We start from the raw sequence: 21,160 nt of genomic DNA on the forward strand, positions 1-21,160 counted from the left end.
TCGAATAACCCAAGTAAAAGGTGGGGGAGTGGGGGGGGTTTGTGCCACGTGCCTCTTCCCTTTTCACTTCCTCCACTGAAATATTACACAACGTTGCGGGCAGTGGGATTTTGGCGTTTCTAAACAAAAGAGAACAGCTGCCTCCTCCTACTCACAGCACAAAGTAGAAGGGGAGGTGTAGTGTCCCACCTTTCCATGCTCCCTTGGAGTGGTCATGGATGTTTAGGGGGGTACCCTTGATTGGAAGTGCCAGTAGCCCACCACACAGTGTCTGAGCTAACTCAATCTAATGGAGCCCCACCACACCACCAACCAGCCACACAGAGCCAGCCCTCAGCCTGCAATGTGATCACATGCCATTCAACATCACCTCTCAAACAGAAGATGCAGTTTGCTCATTTTGTAGAGGGGGAGAGGCAGAGTGAGAGAAGCAGAGAGACAAAGAGGGAGAGAAGCAGAGATGCAGAGAGGGAGAGAAGCAGAGGGGGAGAGAAGCAGAGGGGGAGAGAAGCAGAGGGGGAGAGAAGCAGAGAGGGAGAGAAGCAGAGAGGGAGAGAAGCAGAGGGGGAGAGAAGCAGAGGGGGAGAGAAGCAGAGGGGGAGAGAGGCAGAGAGGGAGTGGGAGAGGGGGGATACTCAAGCAGACTAACACAGGCACCAATAAAACACAGCCTGGCTGTTCAGTGAGCCTACACAAATGGGTTAAGTAAGACACTTACACTCAGTACCAAAAAACAGCAAAAAATCCATAAAAACACACACACTCTTTCGTCAGAACAGTAGACACCACACTCTCCCTTTTTTCCCCTCCCTCACCTCTCCCTTCAGCGGTAACGAGCTGTGCTGTACAGTTATATTTACACTATCCTCTTATCAGTCACAGAACAGCACGGAGACTGCCAATTGGAAAGGACAGCCCAGAACTGTGTGTTCCCTCACTCAAGTAGATGTGTACCGCAGGCAGCATATTTTTCATCAACCAAAACAAAAAATCCTGGGCCACAATCAGGATTCCTCTCATAAAACACAGTGTATTACATACACAAAGACAAGGCACACACAGACCAAGGGCACACAACACAGACTAACAAACACATACAGTAATGTACAGAACTAGACAAAGCTAGTTATAGACAGACACGTGCAACACATTCGCACACACACACACACACACACACACACACACACACACACACACACACACACACACACACACACACACACACACACACACACACACACACACACACACACACACACACACACACACACAGACCCACAGACCCACAGACAAATACTCTGAATTGCACCGATTGTGTGAGCAAACACTGTACAGTAGATAAGAGAAGATAAACCTGTGTTTTTCCCCATGCAAATCCTGGCCATAAGGACATGGGAGAGCGGCTAGCTGGTTGACAATGATATTTTTATCACAAGTGGAAAAAGGAAATAAAAGAAGATAGAGAAAATCTTCGGGCCACATTTGACAGCTTTATGGTCTACTGCTCAGAACAAGGATGTCTAGAGAAAAGGAAAGCAGACAAATATTGACTTGCCAAATGTCAGGGCATATGCATGCACACACAGAAAAACACACACACACCAAAGCAGTCTAAATTCAAACCCTCAAAATGGACACGCTGCAGCACAATCAGTCACCATACTCTTAATCCATTTTTGCCTGCAAACCAATTTGTCTGTCCAGTAGGTCACAGACACGTTTTTTTTCTTCCTCTCTCTGTTGCTTGTCCTTTTCCTCACTACAATGAAGCCATTTTCAGCACTCTTGCCCTGGGGAGACCGGGGGCATCTCAGTCCACATAACCCTTCCTCTCCCCTGGGCTGACATCAGAGCCTTGTTCAGGCAGTACAGTATTCTAAGCCTCGACCTTGTTTGGGCCAAAACAAACAAACAAACCCTTCCAGCCCACCAAACGACCTCTTACTCTTCCTCCCCAACACCTCCCATCTCTGCCACAGAGGTGAAAAGATTCCATGTGTTTCTGGCTTTTCCTAAACCCCCTTTTTTCCCCAGAGGGGGGTCAGTGGATGTTCTTAAGTTATGACATGTTGGCATGCTCCCCCTCGGTTTCGGCGCTCTGACACAAAGGCCTCTTAAAGCTTTGGGGAAGAAACGGGAGCTGGGCCAAGAGCAGAGAGAGGAACCACCCGGGCTCTCCTGGTGTGAAGTGGCAGGAAATGAGGACGGGACCTCCCGAAGGTCAGTCAGTCCGGCTGGCTGCCCCTGTTCCCCCTCTGCTCCCTCTAACACAGGGGCCATTCCTCAGGGCAAGGGCCCTGATATTAATAGCCTTGGTCTCCACAACAGAGGGAGACCACTTCCTAATGTGGATGACAGGTCAGTTTGGGCCGGCTGTTAGGAATGAGTTTCCTATTGAGTAGTTGGTACATTGTTAGGGTAAAACAGCTTTCATTTGAATGGTTTGATGCAAGTGATGTGGTTTTCTCTTTGGACTCAAATCAAGTGAATCTGGGATTGAACCAACAGAGACAGGCCCCGGTGCGTAATGCAGGCAGCAATGTATACCAATGCACTGAAAAAGTCACATCCACAGTTCACAACGGTAGCCATGATTAGTGGGGGACTGCTTTTTCTATCAAACATCTCCAGACCCAGTGTCACCCCCCTGTCCCGGGAAAGTCATGGAATGTTCCAGGACATAACTTATTTGAAATGTTGGAGCTGATCAATAACCCTTGGAGTTCGGTATTGGCGGCGGGATGCGAGGCAGCAGCTTTCTTCTATTTCTTCCAGAAGAACCTGAGTCTGACCGCGAGGTGAACCCTCGCCCCCCACAACCACCGCAGGCCACAGCAACCCCACTGGATACAGCAATTGACATGTTTTTACTGTGCTGTAAATGCCTTTATTGCTAAGGAGAAAGGGATGGTAGGCTGGGGGGAAGGAAGGCGGTTTTGGCTGTCATTTGCCAGTTTTTATATTCTGCCTGGGGAAAAAGGTGACTGTGTGAAGACGGGTCCAACAGATGCCTTTTAACAGTACCAGGCAAAAGTAACCAGCAACATAAGAGTCCAGCAACTAAAAGGCAACTAAGACAGGGCAACCTGGTATTCACATTTAACAAGAGACAACAAGCTGCAGCCACAAAAGACAACCATGTGTTGCTGTATTTCACCCAGTAAGATGGCATGAGCACTTGGTTAAGAAGCCGTAGCCAAATAGGTCCTACAGTGTCTGCAGTGAAACAAAATGGCTATAGGGCTGGAAAGGGGAAACTGAAACGATGGTAGAGACTGCTGCATACGTGTTTTCTCCACAGGTCAATAACCTGTAAAGATTTAGCATTTAGGGCCCATTATTTCCTGCTTTCAAGTCACACGTTGTCAAAGGCACTCCTGGGTTTATTAAGGCCAGAGTAGAGTCAGAATGCCTGGGGGAGGGGACAGCAGGCAACACAATGACCTCTGGGACAGTAAATGTGACACAGGAAAAAGGAGGGAAAATCTTTGTTTGGGAGGGAAGACAGACAGAAATGTAAACAGATTACTTTAAAAATGCACAAGCCCATTCGTTTTCAATGGGGTTGAGAGAGTTTCCGTTATGCATTGCCAATAACAAAGGGACTCTATGTACCTGAAGATTTGTTGGTATCAGTTGAACATCATTAATACAGATTATCCCTAAATGACAAGAACAGTTTGAAATATGTGGACTTCTGAAGTGTCCAGCTAGGAGAACATGGTTGCGAGCCAACAGAAACAAACTGCCGATATGGCAAAGCGGAGACTATCAGAAATCCAAAAACCAGAACAACTGGAAATGCAGAAAACATGCAGCGTTTAACTGCACTTAGGTGCACTGATGTACATACTTATTTCGCTTGTATCCAAAAATATATTTTCACCCTGTTAAACGCACGTTTAAAGTTTTATTGCCATAACTTTAAACACGATGTGAAATCAATTATACAAATTCTACATGTAGAAGTATTTAAATAGTCTAAAAACCTTCATCTTTGGCCGAGGTGTTTGCCAAATGACACAAAAGGAGTATGCTGCTTGCTCTTTCCATTATGTAATTGTTTTTCTGAGAGGGGCGGGGACGGGGGGACTGAGCCATAATCTTTCCTAGCAAAAAAAATTAGAAAAGGAAGGAAAAATTAGGGTGAGAAATGGAAAATAGAGAAAAGTAAATTCTTTACAAAAGTGGACAGTGTGACAGACCATTAACTTCCTCACTAAAACTTTTTTACAATGTCCTGCCACACATTCCAGATCTACTGCCCTCTTCCTTTTCAGCATCTCACAGTCAGTCACTCTGCCGTGCACCACAGGACCCAGATATTGTGACGATAGAACCGAACATGACAGGCCACCGGCCGAGAGCCAACAAAGGCCAAGAATCAGCTGGGCAAAAATAGGCCAAGCTGCCACTGTACAGCTGAAAGGGGAGTTGATCCTTTTGATGTAGTTCTGTCCTTGAGCTGTTCTTGTCTATTAATGCTCTGTATTATGTCATGTTTCATGTTTTGTGTGGACCCCAGGAAGAGTAACTGCTGCTCTCGCAACAGCTAATGGGGATCCTAATAAAATACCAAATGTATAACTAGGTTTTTATAGTAGTAGTATAGTAGCTCCATTGACTGTGCTCAGATCAGAAAAGGGACAACTGGCTAGTCACGGCTCATCCATTTAACAGAGAGCAGTAGCATCTCCTCGGAGAGGCTTCCGGAGCCCCAAACTACAGCCTGTTTACTCTAGTCAAAAATTATCCTCCCTCGGCCTGACCACCAAGATTAGTATTCCGAGGCCATTTACATGTTTGCAACAGTTATAACACAATATCTACGCTCTGCTTTTATGCTGCACCAAGTGGAATTAGCAGCATAAAAGCAAGCCTTGTATGTCCTGGCTACTTCCAGATGGCTTTGGGAGTGCCTTTATCTTATTCTTTTTAAAATGTGTATATATACACATCATAGCGCCGCCGGCGAATCTTTGCCTAGCAGGTTCATTCTCTCTTCATCCCGAAAATATAAAAGTTTCAAAAAGCTTTTTATGAGGGAGCCTCTACCATAAATGGGATTCATAGCCCTCTCATCTGCGCTGAGAAATTGATCTAGAAGTTTCCAAAGCTATCGTCCAACTTATATAATACATTAAATGTCATGCCTCCGAGGATATTTATTTTTACGGCTCTTTACGTGACAAACAAATCATGTTTTCTTTTCCTCTGTCGGCATTGTGATAGAAATAAACTATCACAAATATCTCATCAGACTTGCATATTTTCGGGGGGAATGTATTTTTATAGATATATTTGGTAACAAATTACCAAGAACATATTGCATTGATAGTAAGCGTAGGTCTTAACCAGAGAACATTCCAGCATTTCTCCATACAACAGAATGCTGTTTGCTTGACAGCAATTGCAACTATGTACGTAGAACTTTTACAAGGTTAACTGATTGTCACATAATTGCAGGATGCACACCCAATGAAGTCTGGAATGGTGGTCAGGTCTGACATGGCACATTTCCCTAATACCATTACACAAACAGAAAGCCATGCATTCTCTGTGATGACTGCTAATAGAAAGACTGAAGTGCATGGTTGTGAGATCATTTTAGGATACACAACAGTGGTCGCCCACACTCACGGGAACCTGCTCAAATACCCAGACTGCCTCTGAAAAAAGACACTAGATAATCTAATAGCCACTCCAATGTATGATACATCGTTATGTCATTAGAACAACAATGTCAATGGTCTTCTGCTACGCCAGATAGAGAATTAGAGGCATATTTTGATAAGTGTTGATTTTCCTCCTTCCAATAAATGTCTTTCCTTCTCAGAGAAAATTCCTTCTAATTTGGACTTTTTGATGCGGGGGTGACATAGTCGGATTAGTGATGCCACATGTTCGCTCACTCTCACCATTTACAATTATGCCAAGGTTGGTCATACTCTCTCCAGTTAACTGTCCTCGGTGAGTAAGTTAATCAGTTGTTTCCATATAGACAAATAATAACCATCAGTGGCCCCCACAGATACAGATACAGTGATGATTCAGGCTATGTACTGTATGATATACAGTTTGTCGGACTGACATGTATGGTTATTAACTGTGATTAGAACCCAGCATGTTTTCCCTTAATGGAGCGGTGGAGCCTGGATGGACGTCATGAGGGCAGACAACAGCACAGTGGGTGGGTCAAGTTGCATCCACAGACGTCTGTGTTTAGAGAAGACAGAAGATATGAATAAGGGGTTTAAAAGGTGAAATTAAATGTCATAACTGTCATTGTTCGTAAACAATGACACGCAGGTACACAGCAACTATAATCGTGTGTAACCCCAGTCAGATGTCCATCTAGTGTGTGTGCGCGCGCGCGTGTTGTGCACGCATGTTCGTCGTGTGTCTGTGGCTCTCTGGCCCATGAAAGGTAGTGGGGCCTGACAAAAACACAAATCCATACTGGCCACAGGCTTCTCTCCAAACTATTTTCTGCTCAGCTGGTTTTAAATGAAGTTATTATGACTCATTAAAATGCCCGCAAGGTTGTGGAAGTCGGCCAATTCCGATTTAAATTTAGCCTCTCTCACAACCAAGCGCTCCCCCTAGCCCCCCTCCACTACACTTCCCTGGGTCTTTTTATTGCATTGCTACCCCCCCCCCCCCCTTTTCCCCCGTTTGATCCAATACCACTGCTTTGCAACCACAGATTATAGCTGATATCAATTCCTTGATCTTTGAACACAAACAGAACCCTATGAACAAACAAATCATCAATTCTGCCTGGAAAATAAGCCTGTGTGCGTGACATGCAAACAAATACATACAATAACTCCAGGAGGCGGACGCAACTTGAGTTTCCATAAGTTAAACATAAGTTTCCTTATGCCTGCAGTTCCAAATATGTTACTGCTGATAAAAAGATTGGTCCCGCTGTAAATGACGTGCAGCTTATAAAAGGCATCATAAAGCCTTCATGAACACTACATGAATGTGTTACAAATCATCTATAACCATATGTTATGCTTTATAAAGGGTTCATAAATGTGGCATAACTGTGTGACATAACCCACTATGTCAAATATGACATAAACCTGTGTTTTATAAAGGGTGGCATAAGCACCGCATAATAAAGGCTTTATTAATCATATTAAATCGAGGCTTCACAAAGCATGTATAACCTTGTCATGCATCTTGGTAGAGCATTGCAACGCCAGGATAGTAGGTTTGATTCCTGGGATCACCCGCACGTAAAAATGTATGCACACATGACTGACTGTAAGTCGCTTTGGATAAGTGTCTGCTAAATTGTGTATATTTCACTAAAACATTTCTTGGATGGCCCAACCTCTTTCCCTCTCGGGTCCATGGTCAGTATTGGACTTGACCTCAACTTCCTCCAAAATGCTGTGATGCAGGATGACACACATTCTAAAGTGCAGTCATGCATAGCAAAACATTTTGGTAGGGACTTTTAAAATCCATTCATATTTTTAGCTTACTTTTTTTCCTCAGAATTCAGTTCTCTTGGTTTTGTTTTTCCAGGCCTCGGATTTTCCATTGTTTTTCTGGTTTACCCCAGTTTTTTTCCAATTTTTTTTAAAATAGAAAAATAACTACATTGGATTTTCTGTGTTCACAACAATGCTTAAACCACACCAGGGGATGACTTTTGAGGTCTGGGAAAAATCTTAAACTTTTGAGTGTAGTTGCCCTTTAATTCATTGAGCATGTTTTCTGTAGTGCAGTAAGTGCACGTGATGTGTTTCGGCCGCCAATTGAATTATTCAGAGCCCCATGAAATGACACCATATATACATTCTACAGAACCTACTGAGTATTCCCTACAATCCTTTTACTGCTGCACCCAGAATAGTCCTTGCTCGAAGCCAATATGTATTCCATATATAGTGATTCACATTGCGGGCATTTAATTGACCTTGGAACATGTTTTAAAGCCCAAATGTAATGCTAATGTTACTTAAATATGCACAAATATGAATCATTGTTAATGTTAAGAGAATTATTTTTCATATGTCATGAATGGTTATTGAGTTAAATTTTCATATGTCATGAATGGTTATTGAGTTGTGTTATTTAAAATAATGTCGGTGACTTCACAGCAATTGCCACGTAGTCTAAATTTTGCTAGCTAAAAACAATTCCCCCTAGATACAGCTATGTCTCATAGTCACGTCATGAGATTTGTAAATGAAAGAGGAATATAATAATACGAATTGAATGGAGTTCCCCATCTCCCCATTTAGAGTTTCTGTCACAGTACAGAAATGCCCTTATCCAGATGGTGTGACAAAGGCATTTCCCAACAGACCTGATAACCTTGTTGTTACTTTGTGGTTGGAACCAACATGCAGTACACCTCCAGCAGGATGAGGCAAGAACCATTCGTACGCCAGCTCAGAGACAAGCTACACTATTCACAGATCTGTGTAATGTTCAATGTAATTGCATTGCTAGACTTTTTGAAACTTCATGTATTTGTATTGTTTTAAACATTTACAAATAAAAGGAAATGTATGGTTTAAACATGTCTTTAATGTTTATTTGTTTTAGCTGCTAGTGATAATTCCCTGAGTTTTAAAACATTTGTGTTTACATCATTAAGCCTTTATGTATATGTTATGAATGACCAAAGGTGTCTGACTTAGTAGTAAGTACAGCGTCATATGATACAAGGCATTTAAGTACATGTTATTATTAAATTAAGTACAGTGTCATGCAATATAGAGTCTTTATGGATGTGTTATGAATGACTAAAGGTGTCTCACTCCAAACTAAGTATTACAGGACACTACACGAAGGTTCTCTCGTGATCCACATGCTACTGTGTGAGGTATTTAAATGGGTTGATGGACCTGCAAAGCTTGCGTTTGTGTGCGTGTCAGAACCACGATGATTTGGATTAGTCCAACCTGAGACGACCTCACCAGGTATTCCTCTTCTGTTCCCATGCTGGAGACCAGGTCTAAATTACAACCTGTTACAATGCTGCCAACATGTTGTGGCTGATCTTTCAGCAGGGGAGCGGGTGAATGTGTCAAAGACCTGACTGGGACCAGCACCGTGCAGTATGGCTCGTTGTTGTTGTGTCAAAGACCTGACTGGGACCAGCACCGTGCAGTATGGCTCGTTGTTGTTGTGTCAAAGACCTGACTGGGACCAGCACCGTGCAGTATGGCTCGTTGTTGTTGTGTCAAAGACCTGACAGGGACCAGCACCGTGCAGTATGGCTCGTTGTTGTTGTGTCAAAGACCTGACAGGGACCAGCACCGTGCAGTATGGCTCGTTGTTGTTGTGTCAAAGACCTGACTGGGACCAGCACCGTGCAGTATGGCTCGTTGTTGTTGTGTCAAAGACCTGACTGGGACCAGCACCGTGCAGTATGGCTCGTTGTTGTTGTGTCAAAGACCTGACAGGGACCAGCACCGTGCAGTATGGCTCGTTGTTGTTGTGTCAAAGACCTGACAGGGACCAGCACCGTGCAGTATGGCTCGTTGTTGTTGTGTCAAAGACCTGACAGGGACCAGCACCGTGCAGTATGGCTCGTTGTTGTTGTGTCAAATACCTGACTGGGACCAGCACCGTGCAGTATGGCTCGTTGTTGTTGTATGCGTGTTTGTGTACTAAGGAACATGTAACTTGGTTCCAGAAGATAGACACTTTCAATGTGTTTAGGTTGGGGGTTTTCATCAAGGTAAGTGGTTCTTGGTGTAACGTCGTCCCCAGGCTACTGCACACAGCACATATAAACCTGGGATATCAACCATTCAGAGTTGGCCTTAGTGGGAGTGTAACTGAGTAAAGTATTTGTGACCTCACTCAGTAAAGTATTTGTCATCGTCACTATTGTCACTACTTAACACAGTAAAAATGATTGCTTATCCCTGCCCATTCTCACAATTTCTATTCTTAAAATGTGTTTTTAAACCTAACCCTAACTAATGAAGGCCAAGTTTGATGAGTTGGTCCACTAGACCTGTCTGGGAATGAGATTAGGTGTAATGTGACTAACATGACTAAACTTTAGAGCGTGTGACATCTTTCAGCACAACATGTCATCCTTCATAAAGCACATGTTTATATCATATTCAACACAGTGGGTTATGTCACATTTGACATTGGTAATTATGTCACAGTTACGCCACATTTATGAACCCTTTATAAACCATGACATAGTTATAGGTGCTTTGTTACACATTTATGTAGTGTTTATGAAGGGATTATGAAGGCTTTATGATGCCTTTATAAGCTGAATGTAAATTAAAGCGGGACCAAAATTTCTAACAATAATAAATCACCTCTCAATTGCAATTACTTTTGACCGTAACCGTTGTTTACGTTGCTGGCTTTCCTTGCAAGTATTATTCTGACTAATCATGACTGCTTCACATCACTTCCTGAATATCAACTTCCATGTCTTGTAAAGGGGACAACGTTGACATTTAAGGGATCAGTGTTGATGCTATCATTATATTTCATCATTCTGTATGGCATTCCTCTGAATTGCTTAATGGAAAGAATGATTATCACTAATAACAAATAAATAAATGGCTGCGTCATTCTGACAAATCCATTGTGCCTGCCCTTCCCTATTTGAGCCGTTGTCAGGGATCTTCCACTAAAGAGTTACTCCCAAAATAAAATACCTACAGCAAGCAAAGTCCAGCCGTTTGAGCAACATTCACTATTATAGGAATAAGAGCTGCACTTCCATTCAGTCTCTCTCTCTCCCCTGAACCCGTGAGGGACATCCCCGCCCCCACCTCTTTTCCTCGTCTCTGACAGGAGCAGTTGAGGGAGAAAAAAATGAAGCAAATACAAAATTCAATGGGATGTGTTCTGTTTTAGAAAGGCACACAGTGTACTGTACAGCCCATAAAACTGAAAAACAGCCTCCAGACACTGCCGCAATCACCCTCCATCAAAACACTTTGTCTCGCATACAAAAATAAGAGCCGGCATCGAGCTGAATACCAAATCAGCCCATTAGAGCACAGGGGCACTTGCTACTTAGCAACCAAAGGGATTTAAAGCGGCAATACCCTGACAAAGTAAGATCCAGATCCTTTCTTCCTACAGGGGTATTATGAGCTAGTTGGGAGCTTCCTTTTGAGGTTTGTTTTGGTGCACCAGAGATGTTTTTACAAAAGGACTGTTAACGGACAAGACGATTTAGAATTTCGTATTGTATCGTATAAATAAAATGCCATGTCGGCGATGTAATTCGATGGGCGCTACTTGTGAAGTTGAAAGCATCGTAAATCATTGAGAATATGTTGACTCGATTTAACTGACCTCGTTGCGAAGATCTAAGGCCGGGGCTAAATGCATTTTTAGCCAACAGAATGAAACACGTTCTAGGTGATGTTTGTATGTAGTACTAGACATAGAATTCAATGAATGGTACAAGAACAGTCAAAACACACAGATTTAAAAATGTACCACATAATAAAGCAGGCTACTAAAACAGGATCCAATTTAGATAGTGAGCTAACTTTGACACAACATTCAGTAGTAATCAATGATTTACTAAAATGATACAAACACTGTTGCGCCTCACCTACTGGTGGAATAGTCAAGAACCTTAAGATAATCAATACACATCCACAGTGCTGTCATGGCTTAATGATAGATGACTCACTGCCAAAAGTGTCACCTCTCACATTATGTCCAGTACAGCCTAGGCCAGGGGTACTCAACTTTTACCCTACGAGGTCCGGAGCCTGCTGGTTCTGTTCTACCTGATAATTAATTGCACACACCTGGTGTCCCAGGTCTAAATCAGTGCCTGATTAGAGGGGAACAATGAAAAAATGCAGTGGAACTGGCTTCGAGGTCCAGAGTGGAGTTTGAGGGGCCTAGGCCATCCCTCTCACATAGTGTACAGCCTAGATAGACCATCACTTTTTTCAGAGGCTTATAGAGTGCAGCCAGGTAAGTACATTGAGTTCCGGCTAAAAGGGCACAGTTTACTGAGGGAACACTATTCCCAGTCAAGTCCCATTCCAGATGGATGGATGTCTTAACTGGTTCCATCCAGTTGCCAGACAATTACTGAGGCCATTACGACCAAGGACCCAATAATCTCTCCTGGACCTGTATAATGTAGGCAGATTTATGCCCCACATAATTCAAGTGTTGTTTTAAATAGGGGTTTAATGTACATCAACAGGTCAGGGAAAGTATTATGGGTTTAAACCCCCAGAAAGGAGTTAGGGCACGCGGCCAAACAGAAGCTCAGCCCATTTATCCACGCTGTCTGTCATCCTGTGCTAATGTACTGGAGGGAGGGATGGAGGGAAGGAGTGGCGGCGGTGGACTATGGTGTTAGCTGTTGTGAAAAATATACATGTAAATCACTGGTCATTGTTTTCCATAGTCATTCTTTTCTCCTGAACTTTTTAACAGAGATTTCCCTCCACAACATCCCCCTATTCCCTCCTCCTCTTCCCCCTTCTCTGTCTCAAGTCGCAAGGCCCTTCTCTATTTTGGAATATGTGGCTTGGAAGGCAGTCAAGTTTAATTAATTTATGGTTTGGGTACAGTATGTTCCTGGACACACATCTGCGAGCGATCATAAATGCACTGGAATGCTGGCAGAACATCCAGACCTGCCGGCACAACCATGATGTCATCAGTGAGGGAAGAGCTGGAGCGGGGCCAAGAGAGCTCCGCCAAGCAGCTCCACTCCTCACTCTCTGCTCCGACAGCAGAGAGATGGATAGGAGAGAGACAGAGAGAGAGTGAAAGAGAGGGAGGAGAGAGAATGGTGGCAGAGGGAGAGTGAAAGAGAGAGAGTGAGGCAGAGGGAAGGAGAGAGAGAGAAAGTGAATGAGGGAGGAGAGCGTGTGAGTGAAAGAGAGGGAGGAGAGAGCAGTAGCAAAGGGAGAATGAAACAGAGAGAGTGGGATGCAGAGGGAAAGAGAGAGAGAGACAGCGAGAGAGACAGCAAGGGAGGGAACACCTTCCCCTGGGCTTTTCTCCTCCCCCCTCTGTCTTTTTCCCTCTCCTCCCCTCCACAGCACTCGCTTTTTCAAATGCCTCACATTTTTCAATGTCTTAATGCTTTAGCCATTTATATGGTGCACACAGAGAAGTGGGAGCAGGTGTTAGTCAGGTGCACTGAGAGTTAACTATGTCAGGGTTGATTTGAGGTGGGGGGGCAGGAAGGAGGGGGGGAGCCGAGATCTTGGCCCTTGGCTTCTCTGTGCTGTAATGGCAACCCAATGATATTGATATTTACAGTCAGCTTGGTGACATGGTACAGGTCTAAGACAACCATGGGGGAGGGAGCATTAACGTTTAACACTGTAACACAAGTAAGGGTCAGAGCAGGAAGACCAACAGGAGAGGCGATGCAATGCTAGCAATGGGAGTTGAAGAATCCCCAGGGTAAGAATCCCCAGGGTGGTGGGACAAACAGTGAGCCATCGCAGAAATATCTGGCAACCCCAAAACAGGTGGCATGCCTCCTTTTTCCTGGTAGTCCACCGGCATTAATGATCATAGCAGGGTTTCATCGATTGGATGTAGTGTGTTTCTGAGTGCATGCATGCGTATTTTTTGAATGACTATGTTCGGGGTGTGTGTGTGTGTGTGTGTGTGTGTGTGTGTGTGTGTGTGTGTGTGTGTGTGTGTGTGTGTGAGTGCCACTTGACTGCCTATACATCTGGTTAATCTGCTAACTCTCGGATGGTTATGTACTGTAAACAGAGGATTAGCGCTTACTTTGATGGTACATACCGTATTTTTTCCACTGACCGAGCCTGAACAGCCATGGTTGGGAAGAGAAAATTCTCATCATAAAAATAACCGATGTGCTTTCAAAATTTAACTTTGGCTCTTTTCACATTGACGAGAGTTAAGGAGATTCGAGAGATTCTCAAGAGACATTACTGTAATGTAAACTTCCTTCCTCGAGAGTCATCTCCCTCCGAGCAGGGCAGTGTAAACATAATTGTCTCTGAGCCCAACACCCCTACAGTAAAAATCCTAATTGCAGAGCAATGTTTTTGAAATATCTGAAATGTATAGATGTTTTCCTTACATTTGAGACTTGTTTATTGAGTTTTTAAATGAAATTGCAGTAACAGCCAGTTACTTTACATTGTGAAATTGTCGCCGTAGTTTAAAAAATAAATAAATCAGCCACGTAAAACAGCTGATGTCAACTCGCGCGTTTTCAGATGCAATTTGTTTACCACGTGATGATTTCCATGATATTTATAAAAATGAAGCCTGGTTTGTTCTAATGTTTTAAGGTTGGCGTGGTAATCATTCACTTTTGATAGGCTAACATACTTCATGAAGACATGTTTAGTTTTAGCTAGAGGGCTTTTGTCTTGAAGCTAAAATGTAATGAGTGTAGGGATGAGAAAATAAACCATTAATTGTCTTCACATGCTTGTGAACTGTTGCATTATTCAAGTTTGTAATATGGTTAAGATGAAAAGTTGCTTGCTGAATAGTTGTAAGTATATGCTTTATATATATTTATGTATACATTATGTCAATCTCATCGCAGTGCCTCTGCTAGAACTCTTCAATCTGAATAAGCTCTATGAATCATCTAAGTATTTGTGGGCCAAGACTATTCCACAACACTCAACCAACAGGGATACCATGGCATTTCACATCACACCCCTGAATGGGCCAGAGCTTCTCCCATCCCAAAACTCTGAGTCACTGTTCCTCCAGGCAGACCTGCCACCCCCTCCCCGGCTCCTAGGTGACATTAACCTGGGGAAAAACACCGGCACATGCCATTCCTTTATCGGGCCCCAAGCCCACCCGTGGCCCCCTAATCAGCTTACTGCGTCGGTACCACCAGACTCCCTCATTCAACAGGTACCCTCCTCTCTCCGAGGGATCAGCCAACACCACGGCAAAAAAATAAAAATAATCTCCACTCATAACAAATGCAAAAAAAAAAAAAAAGAAACTGGCACAAGACTCACTGTACATACTGTACCCTCTGCTGTGGCAGGCAGCCCAGACTGGCGAGCCGCCAAGTCTCAGATAAAACAAGCACACGCAGTGAATGAGAGCAGGCGAGAGAGACAGGCTGCACTGGCGGAGTTGAGCAGGGAGGGGCAGCGACGGCTGAAATGGTACACATCACACACAGTACACTGTGCATACCAACAAGCACTCCTCCTCCTCCCCTCCATCTCTCTTTCTCTCTCTGTATGTCTGAGGCTAGGTGAAGGATGGTGGTGGTGGGTAGAGGGGGAGAGGAAGGGGGCAAGCACAAGGGCCTGTAATGTGTCATTTTAGAGCGAGAGATGATAAAAATCGAGGCAGACACTGAGGCCAGGATGGGGAAAAAAAGACTTGAAAGTCTGAGGTAAAAATAAATAAATAAATAATCAAAGGGCTTCGGCTCATCACTAGTCTCCCCAAAACCATTGCTGTCTTGATAGAAGCACTTGTCTGCTTTACGCCAGACCAAAGCTCCAATGTGTCAACACTGACGTGTACACAGCACAGGTTGGTATTGTGCGTCAAGCAAGCTAGGACCGCAAAAGTTTCGGAGGTGGAGCTAAAAATACAATGCCCACATCCTTTACTCACTCTTCATTTGTGAGGGGAATCATTTCTTGTGGTTCTTCCTAGAGTTTCAAATGTTTGTAAAAAGGCAGGCAGACGATTATCCTTTTGTCTTCGCGACGCTGCCAGCCATGTTTGCCATTTTCCTTTTTAGCTTGACACTCAATGACAACTTCGATGAATTAGAGTATTTCTGGAGGTTGACCAAGAATTTGAGCCAACATCCATCTGTCAGGCCAGAGTATTCACCCACTCCCTCACCTGTTGAAAGCAGTCAACTTTATAGTTTAGTAACCGCTGCACTGGAATGTGCTAGTCATGATTCACAACTCTGATGATTGAACCAATAATCTGCTGAATGACTTGGTTAATTATGTTGCAGACCAGACCTGAACTCAATCAGTTTGGGGAAACTAAGGCCAACCAGGTCATCCTTTACTATGCAGCCTAGCTGCTAAAGACTGGTTTCCACTGGTGCTGGGGAGCTAGGCGAGATGTAGTAGAACCCTCTTTTGAAGTCTTCTCCAGTCTTTCTTTGAGGCAAGGAGACGCGTCTGAGCCCGGGATTACCCGGACTCACTTTAAAACTTCCACCACACAATAATTCTTCCCCCAAGGATTGTTTAATTACATGCACCATCTTACTGTCGCAGCAGGAGTTGGAGGCTGCAGCACAAGGCAAACTCTGCTGACTTTCCAAGAGAAGAAGAAACTCTTTAAGGTCATGGCATTTTGGCTCTAGAATCTGAGAAACTAGGGAGGCTGGGAGAATGTGTTGGGGTCTCCGACCTGCACTGGAGTTATTACACTGTTGTATTCAGAAATGTCACGGCCAGCTCTAATACAGACATGCTTTTTATTATGGATGTCGAACAAGAAATGTGTTTGTGTTCTCTGAGTAGCAAGTGTGTTGTCGTGGGGATTTGGAAGGGGATTCTAAATTAAATATAATATATTTCCTTAAAGCAGGCTTTTTACATGCTGAGTCGTGCACAGAGCCAATTCACCGGCACAGCATGAGGATTCATTCATCTCCGCACCGCAACATGGCGGGAGAGACGCCACTGCGACAAATCAAAACGTGTGTTACTACATCCCGGGGCCCCAGACTCCGGCATTAATTGAGATATTAATTTGTTTTTTCAAAAGTCCTTCATACATGACTGTGGGAGAACAAACAACAGTGACATGACATATCTCATTTACAAAGAATGGGGGAGAAACAAAAAAACACTTCACTGACTGATTGACTGTTGTGTTTCCAGTGTGGAAGGAGAATCAAATGGTTGTACAGCACGTAGAAACATACGTAGTGGTATATGTAGTCCGGGTGGGCCCGAGGTTAGATCAGGCCAACACGTGGCGGGGTAAGGGGAGACCCACACATGGTTGGGGTTGACCAACAGGCAACCCAGAGTCCCATGGCTTTTACAGACAGTCTAAAATCCATCTGCACTTAAGGCCTTAGGAGACGAGTTCAGTTCCCTATTAAAAAAAGAAGTCCAATAAAAAAAAAAGCCCAACTGTGCTAAGTAGGCCCCTGAATCCACAGGCTGTCCGTGGACAGAGTGTCAGCCTGGCTGGATCAATAGACGCTGTGTGTTGAATTACATGGCTTTTAGACGGCTAATGTCATGGCCCAGGCCATAACCAATGGGACCAATATCTCCACTGAACGTTGATTTAAAACCACTGCAGCCCGATGTAAATCCTGAAATAGATCCAATGTTATAGGTCTTTATCAGTTCATTAAATCATATGCACGAGTACTAGATATCCCATTTCCGTATCAAGCCTGTACATTATACAGCCAATATTAAATTCCATTATGTAATGTTCTAATATAGTGTAGAATGTGCTGATTCTTACCTGAGTGAGACAGCAAGTGCATCCTAAGGCGTAGGCTGTCCAGAAAGCGTTTCCCACAAAGCTCACATCCATAGGTCTTCATTCCGCTGTGCAGCTTCCTGTAAAGATGAGAAAGAAACATATCATCAGGACATTGTCCGGATTTCACAATCAATGTAAAATCAGACAGATAGATACATTTATGAATGAAACCTGTGAATTGCCATTCAGCTGCCTACATCCCTGTATACTGTGCTGCTCACAATGATATCCTCGTATTGTCAAACACTTTGCTTCTCAGATTATCTTAAAAGACTATGTCACCGACCATTAATTAGCACATCAAAACATAACAGTAAACGTAAATAAAAATAGCAAGACAGCATCGGAACTTTACTTTACTCTAGCTATAAATCACTAAATGCTATTCCACCGGAGGTGTTACCGTGGCGAGCATGCATACTCATCACAGAACTCAAGAGTAGTGGATGGATTAGGTCCTATAAAGTGGACGATGATTTACACAGAGACGTAAAAGGCAAGCAGGTTAATGTTATGATCCTTTATGATGTTACGACCGTTTATGATGCCGCACCAGTTGAGTCCCGTTGTCAATTCCTATTATATAATAACTTTGTTATGGGAATGGCTCCTTTAACGCTAAGTCAAAATGGATGCCGCCTGAAAGAAAACATGTTGGTGCTTTTAAAGCTGAAAGGCCTGCGTTGAACCAACGTACTGCAGGGCTACATGGTTGTGGCCCAGAGGGTCAAACCTAAACCAAGGGTCAATCTTTAATTACACAGAAAAGAAAACTGGGGGTTAGATAACTACACAACCGTCGACAGGACCGAAAGACAACCTATTGGAAGATTTCAGTTTGGAGATGCGGTAGGAACCTTGACAACTCAATCTGTTGCAAAAACCTCAAACACCCGGGGGCAGAACCAAAACAGGCTTTTGTTCAAACATATCTAAATATGTTCTGAAGCAATTAAAGGGCACACAGATTGACAAACAAATTGTAATTTTTACAGATAGCTTCAATTAACTTGAGAAAGACGTGCACGCACGTACCCACACACTTAACTTTAGGACACATTTCATCCTTCAAGGAAGAGATAAGTAGGTCAAGAATGGCTTGACAGTCCACACACACACACAGAACGACTTCAAACCACTGTTCACTACCCCCCCCATCAAATGTCAAAGAATTCACCCCTAGCAGGTAAGCCCTTTATTGTTTTATTGATGTTCTTGCTTAAGTGGGCCTCGCCGGAGATCAAAGACCACTGGCAATTTGTTAAACATGTCTTTTTATTAGCATACTTACAGCATTCTGTAACTGTTACCAGAAAAGTAATTAGCTCATTGTTTGCACCTCTGCGCCAAATGCTGTAGGTCTCAGAATGGGAAACAAAGACATATGCTACAGTTCTCACAATTCCATTTGTGCACAAATAAAACTAATGTTACGAAACTGAGTCGAAAGCTGAGAGAAAATGTTATGTAAAAAGGATGTGTGTCACGTTCTGACCATAGTTCCTTTGGTTTTGTCTTTGTTTTAGTGTGGTCAGGGCGTGAGTTGGGTGGGTTATCTATATGTTGTGTTTCTATGTTGTGTTTGTTGTTTGGCCTAATATGGTTCTCAATCAGAGGCAGGTGTTTGTCATTGTCTCTGATTGGGAACCATATTTAGGTAGCTTGTTTTGTGTTGGGGTTTGTGGGTGGTTGTCTTCTGTCTTTGTGTTCTTTGCACCAGATAGGACTGTTTCGGTTTTGCCACGTTTGTTATTTTGTATTTGTGTAGTGTTCACGTTATCGTCTTTTATTAAACATGTTGAACACGAACTACGCTGCGTCTTTGCTGCGAACTACGCTCCAATTTGTAAGTCGCTCTGGATAAGAGCGTCTGCTAAATGACTTAAATGTAAATGTAAATGTCTTGGTCCGATCCCTGCTACACCTCCTCTTCAGACGAAGAGGAGGAAGGCTGCCGTTACAATGTGAGTGAAAACTATGCACTAAATTCGTTTTTTATATTAATGTTCAGGTGAGGAGCAATTTTTTTGTCTAATGCATTGTATGTCTGAATGAGGTGATAATCAGAGCACTTCAAGCTGAAGTGTCTTGGTATCACATCAGATGACGGAAACAATAGTCTTAGTGTGCCAGTTCTTGGGGAAACAATACCCTTGATAGGGAGATCTGCTAAACTTCATAAACTTGACACAGCGATCCATCTTCGCGTCTCACAAAAGGGCTGAGGATGTTGGGTATCAAAATGACGATTGATTGATGTCATTCGCCAAATTAAAATTGATTTACAACTCCTTTGTGCTGCAACTGAAATCAGGACGTCTGTGACGATGGTGGCAAGAGTTATGAAGCGAGGATGTCTGGTGTAAATTCAATAAAGATGAATGGAAAACAGTTTTGAGGACTGAGGGTAAGGAGAGGGAGAGAAAATGAACAAAGATAGAGAGGCGTGAGAGAAACCCCCCCCCCCCCCGATAAAAATAGCGAAAAACCTTCCAAAATCCTGATGGCTGTCTTAACAGAGTAGGATTCGGGGAGAGACCTCAACAAACAAAAGAAAGAATGAGGCAGCAAAGCCCTTAGGCAAGCTGTAAGTAATTAAATAGGCCTGTAAACGCCTCCAAAAATAAAAAGGGGCCACTTCAAAAGACGAGGACGGGTGAGCGGCTGAGGCAGGAGAGAGGAGCTGGGAAAAGACCAGGGGTCCGCGCACCTTGGGGACCCTGACTGATGCACACAGGCACAACGTCTTACTGTAGGGGACACACTCTGGGAGGCTTTTCAAAGGCCTTTTGTTGTAGCCCCTCAATCTGGCCATTGTCCCCTGGTACAGCACGCTGATGAAGAAATAGATGGACTTATTAAGGGGACTGCAAGGGCTGGAGAGAGAGGAGCATGTGTACTGACTCTACCTTAAATGCATGGAGAGGAGGGAGGTGTGGGAAACGGGAGGCTGCTGTCCATCTGGAGAGATGGAGCTGAATCTAACTGAGGACCGGTTCGTCTGAAGCAGACAGGAACCTGATGGTGTTTCTAACAGACTGACAGTGGTTTATAGGGCGCTGTATATTTAGGATACTAGGGAATAGTTGCAACATGCTACGTCTGTTCTTCGCTATGGAGCTTAAGGAGGCATGTGTTTCAAACCAAATTAGGCTTGGCAATTGAGAACGCTCAGTCAGGCAGGGCTATTGCAATTGTCACGGAATAATCACTAGTGTAGCGATTCTTTTGGGAAAGCTAAGAATACCTACACAATGTAAGGCAACCTGCCTAAAATAAAACTATAATGTACTGTAGCATTACATAAATGTGAACACTGCCAAGAAAAACGGATAACTACTTTGAATGAAACCCAACCCACCCTCCGCAAAAAAGTTAATGACAGAAAGCAACAACGTTAATATTACCATTAACTTTGTGTTTTTTATGGAAGCATTTCTTTTTACGGCTACTTAATTTTACAGGCAGCAGAAACTCGGAGTGACCTTTGCTGGAGATTTTGCACAGTGGCAGTCAGCAGCCCTTCCTTGGGGCTTGGGCTAACAGTCTCCTGTCCCGTGCGTCCATTAGCCTGGCTAAAAAGCAGATGATATGGGGGTGGGTGCCGGTGGACAGAGGGGAAAAAGCCGAAACGACTGCGCAATTATTATAAGTTCTACTTTCTGACCAAGGAGCTCTGACACCTCCGCCAGATGTAACCGCA

At 43.6% G+C, this 21,160-nt stretch overlaps 1 protein-coding gene across 2 annotated transcripts in view; it reads right to left on the minus strand.

Moving 5' to 3' along the window:
- LOC139537567 (zinc finger and BTB domain-containing protein 16-A-like) overlaps positions 1–21,160 on the minus strand; it is a 160,332-nt gene that overhangs the window by 63,586 nt on the left and 75,586 nt on the right. For both annotated transcript variants that reach the window (XM_071339019.1, XM_071339018.1), the window contains exon 3: positions 17,437–17,534. In XM_071339019.1, coding sequence (XP_071195120.1) covers positions 17,437–17,534 — 98 coding nt within the window. The remainder of the gene's footprint in view (positions 1–17,436; positions 17,535–21,160) is intronic.

The sequence above is a fragment of the Salvelinus alpinus genome, chromosome 13, assembly GCF_045679555.1.
Source record: "Salvelinus alpinus chromosome 13, SLU_Salpinus.1, whole genome shotgun sequence".
Classification (NCBI taxonomy): Eukaryota; Metazoa; Chordata; class Actinopteri; order Salmoniformes; family Salmonidae; genus Salvelinus; species Salvelinus alpinus.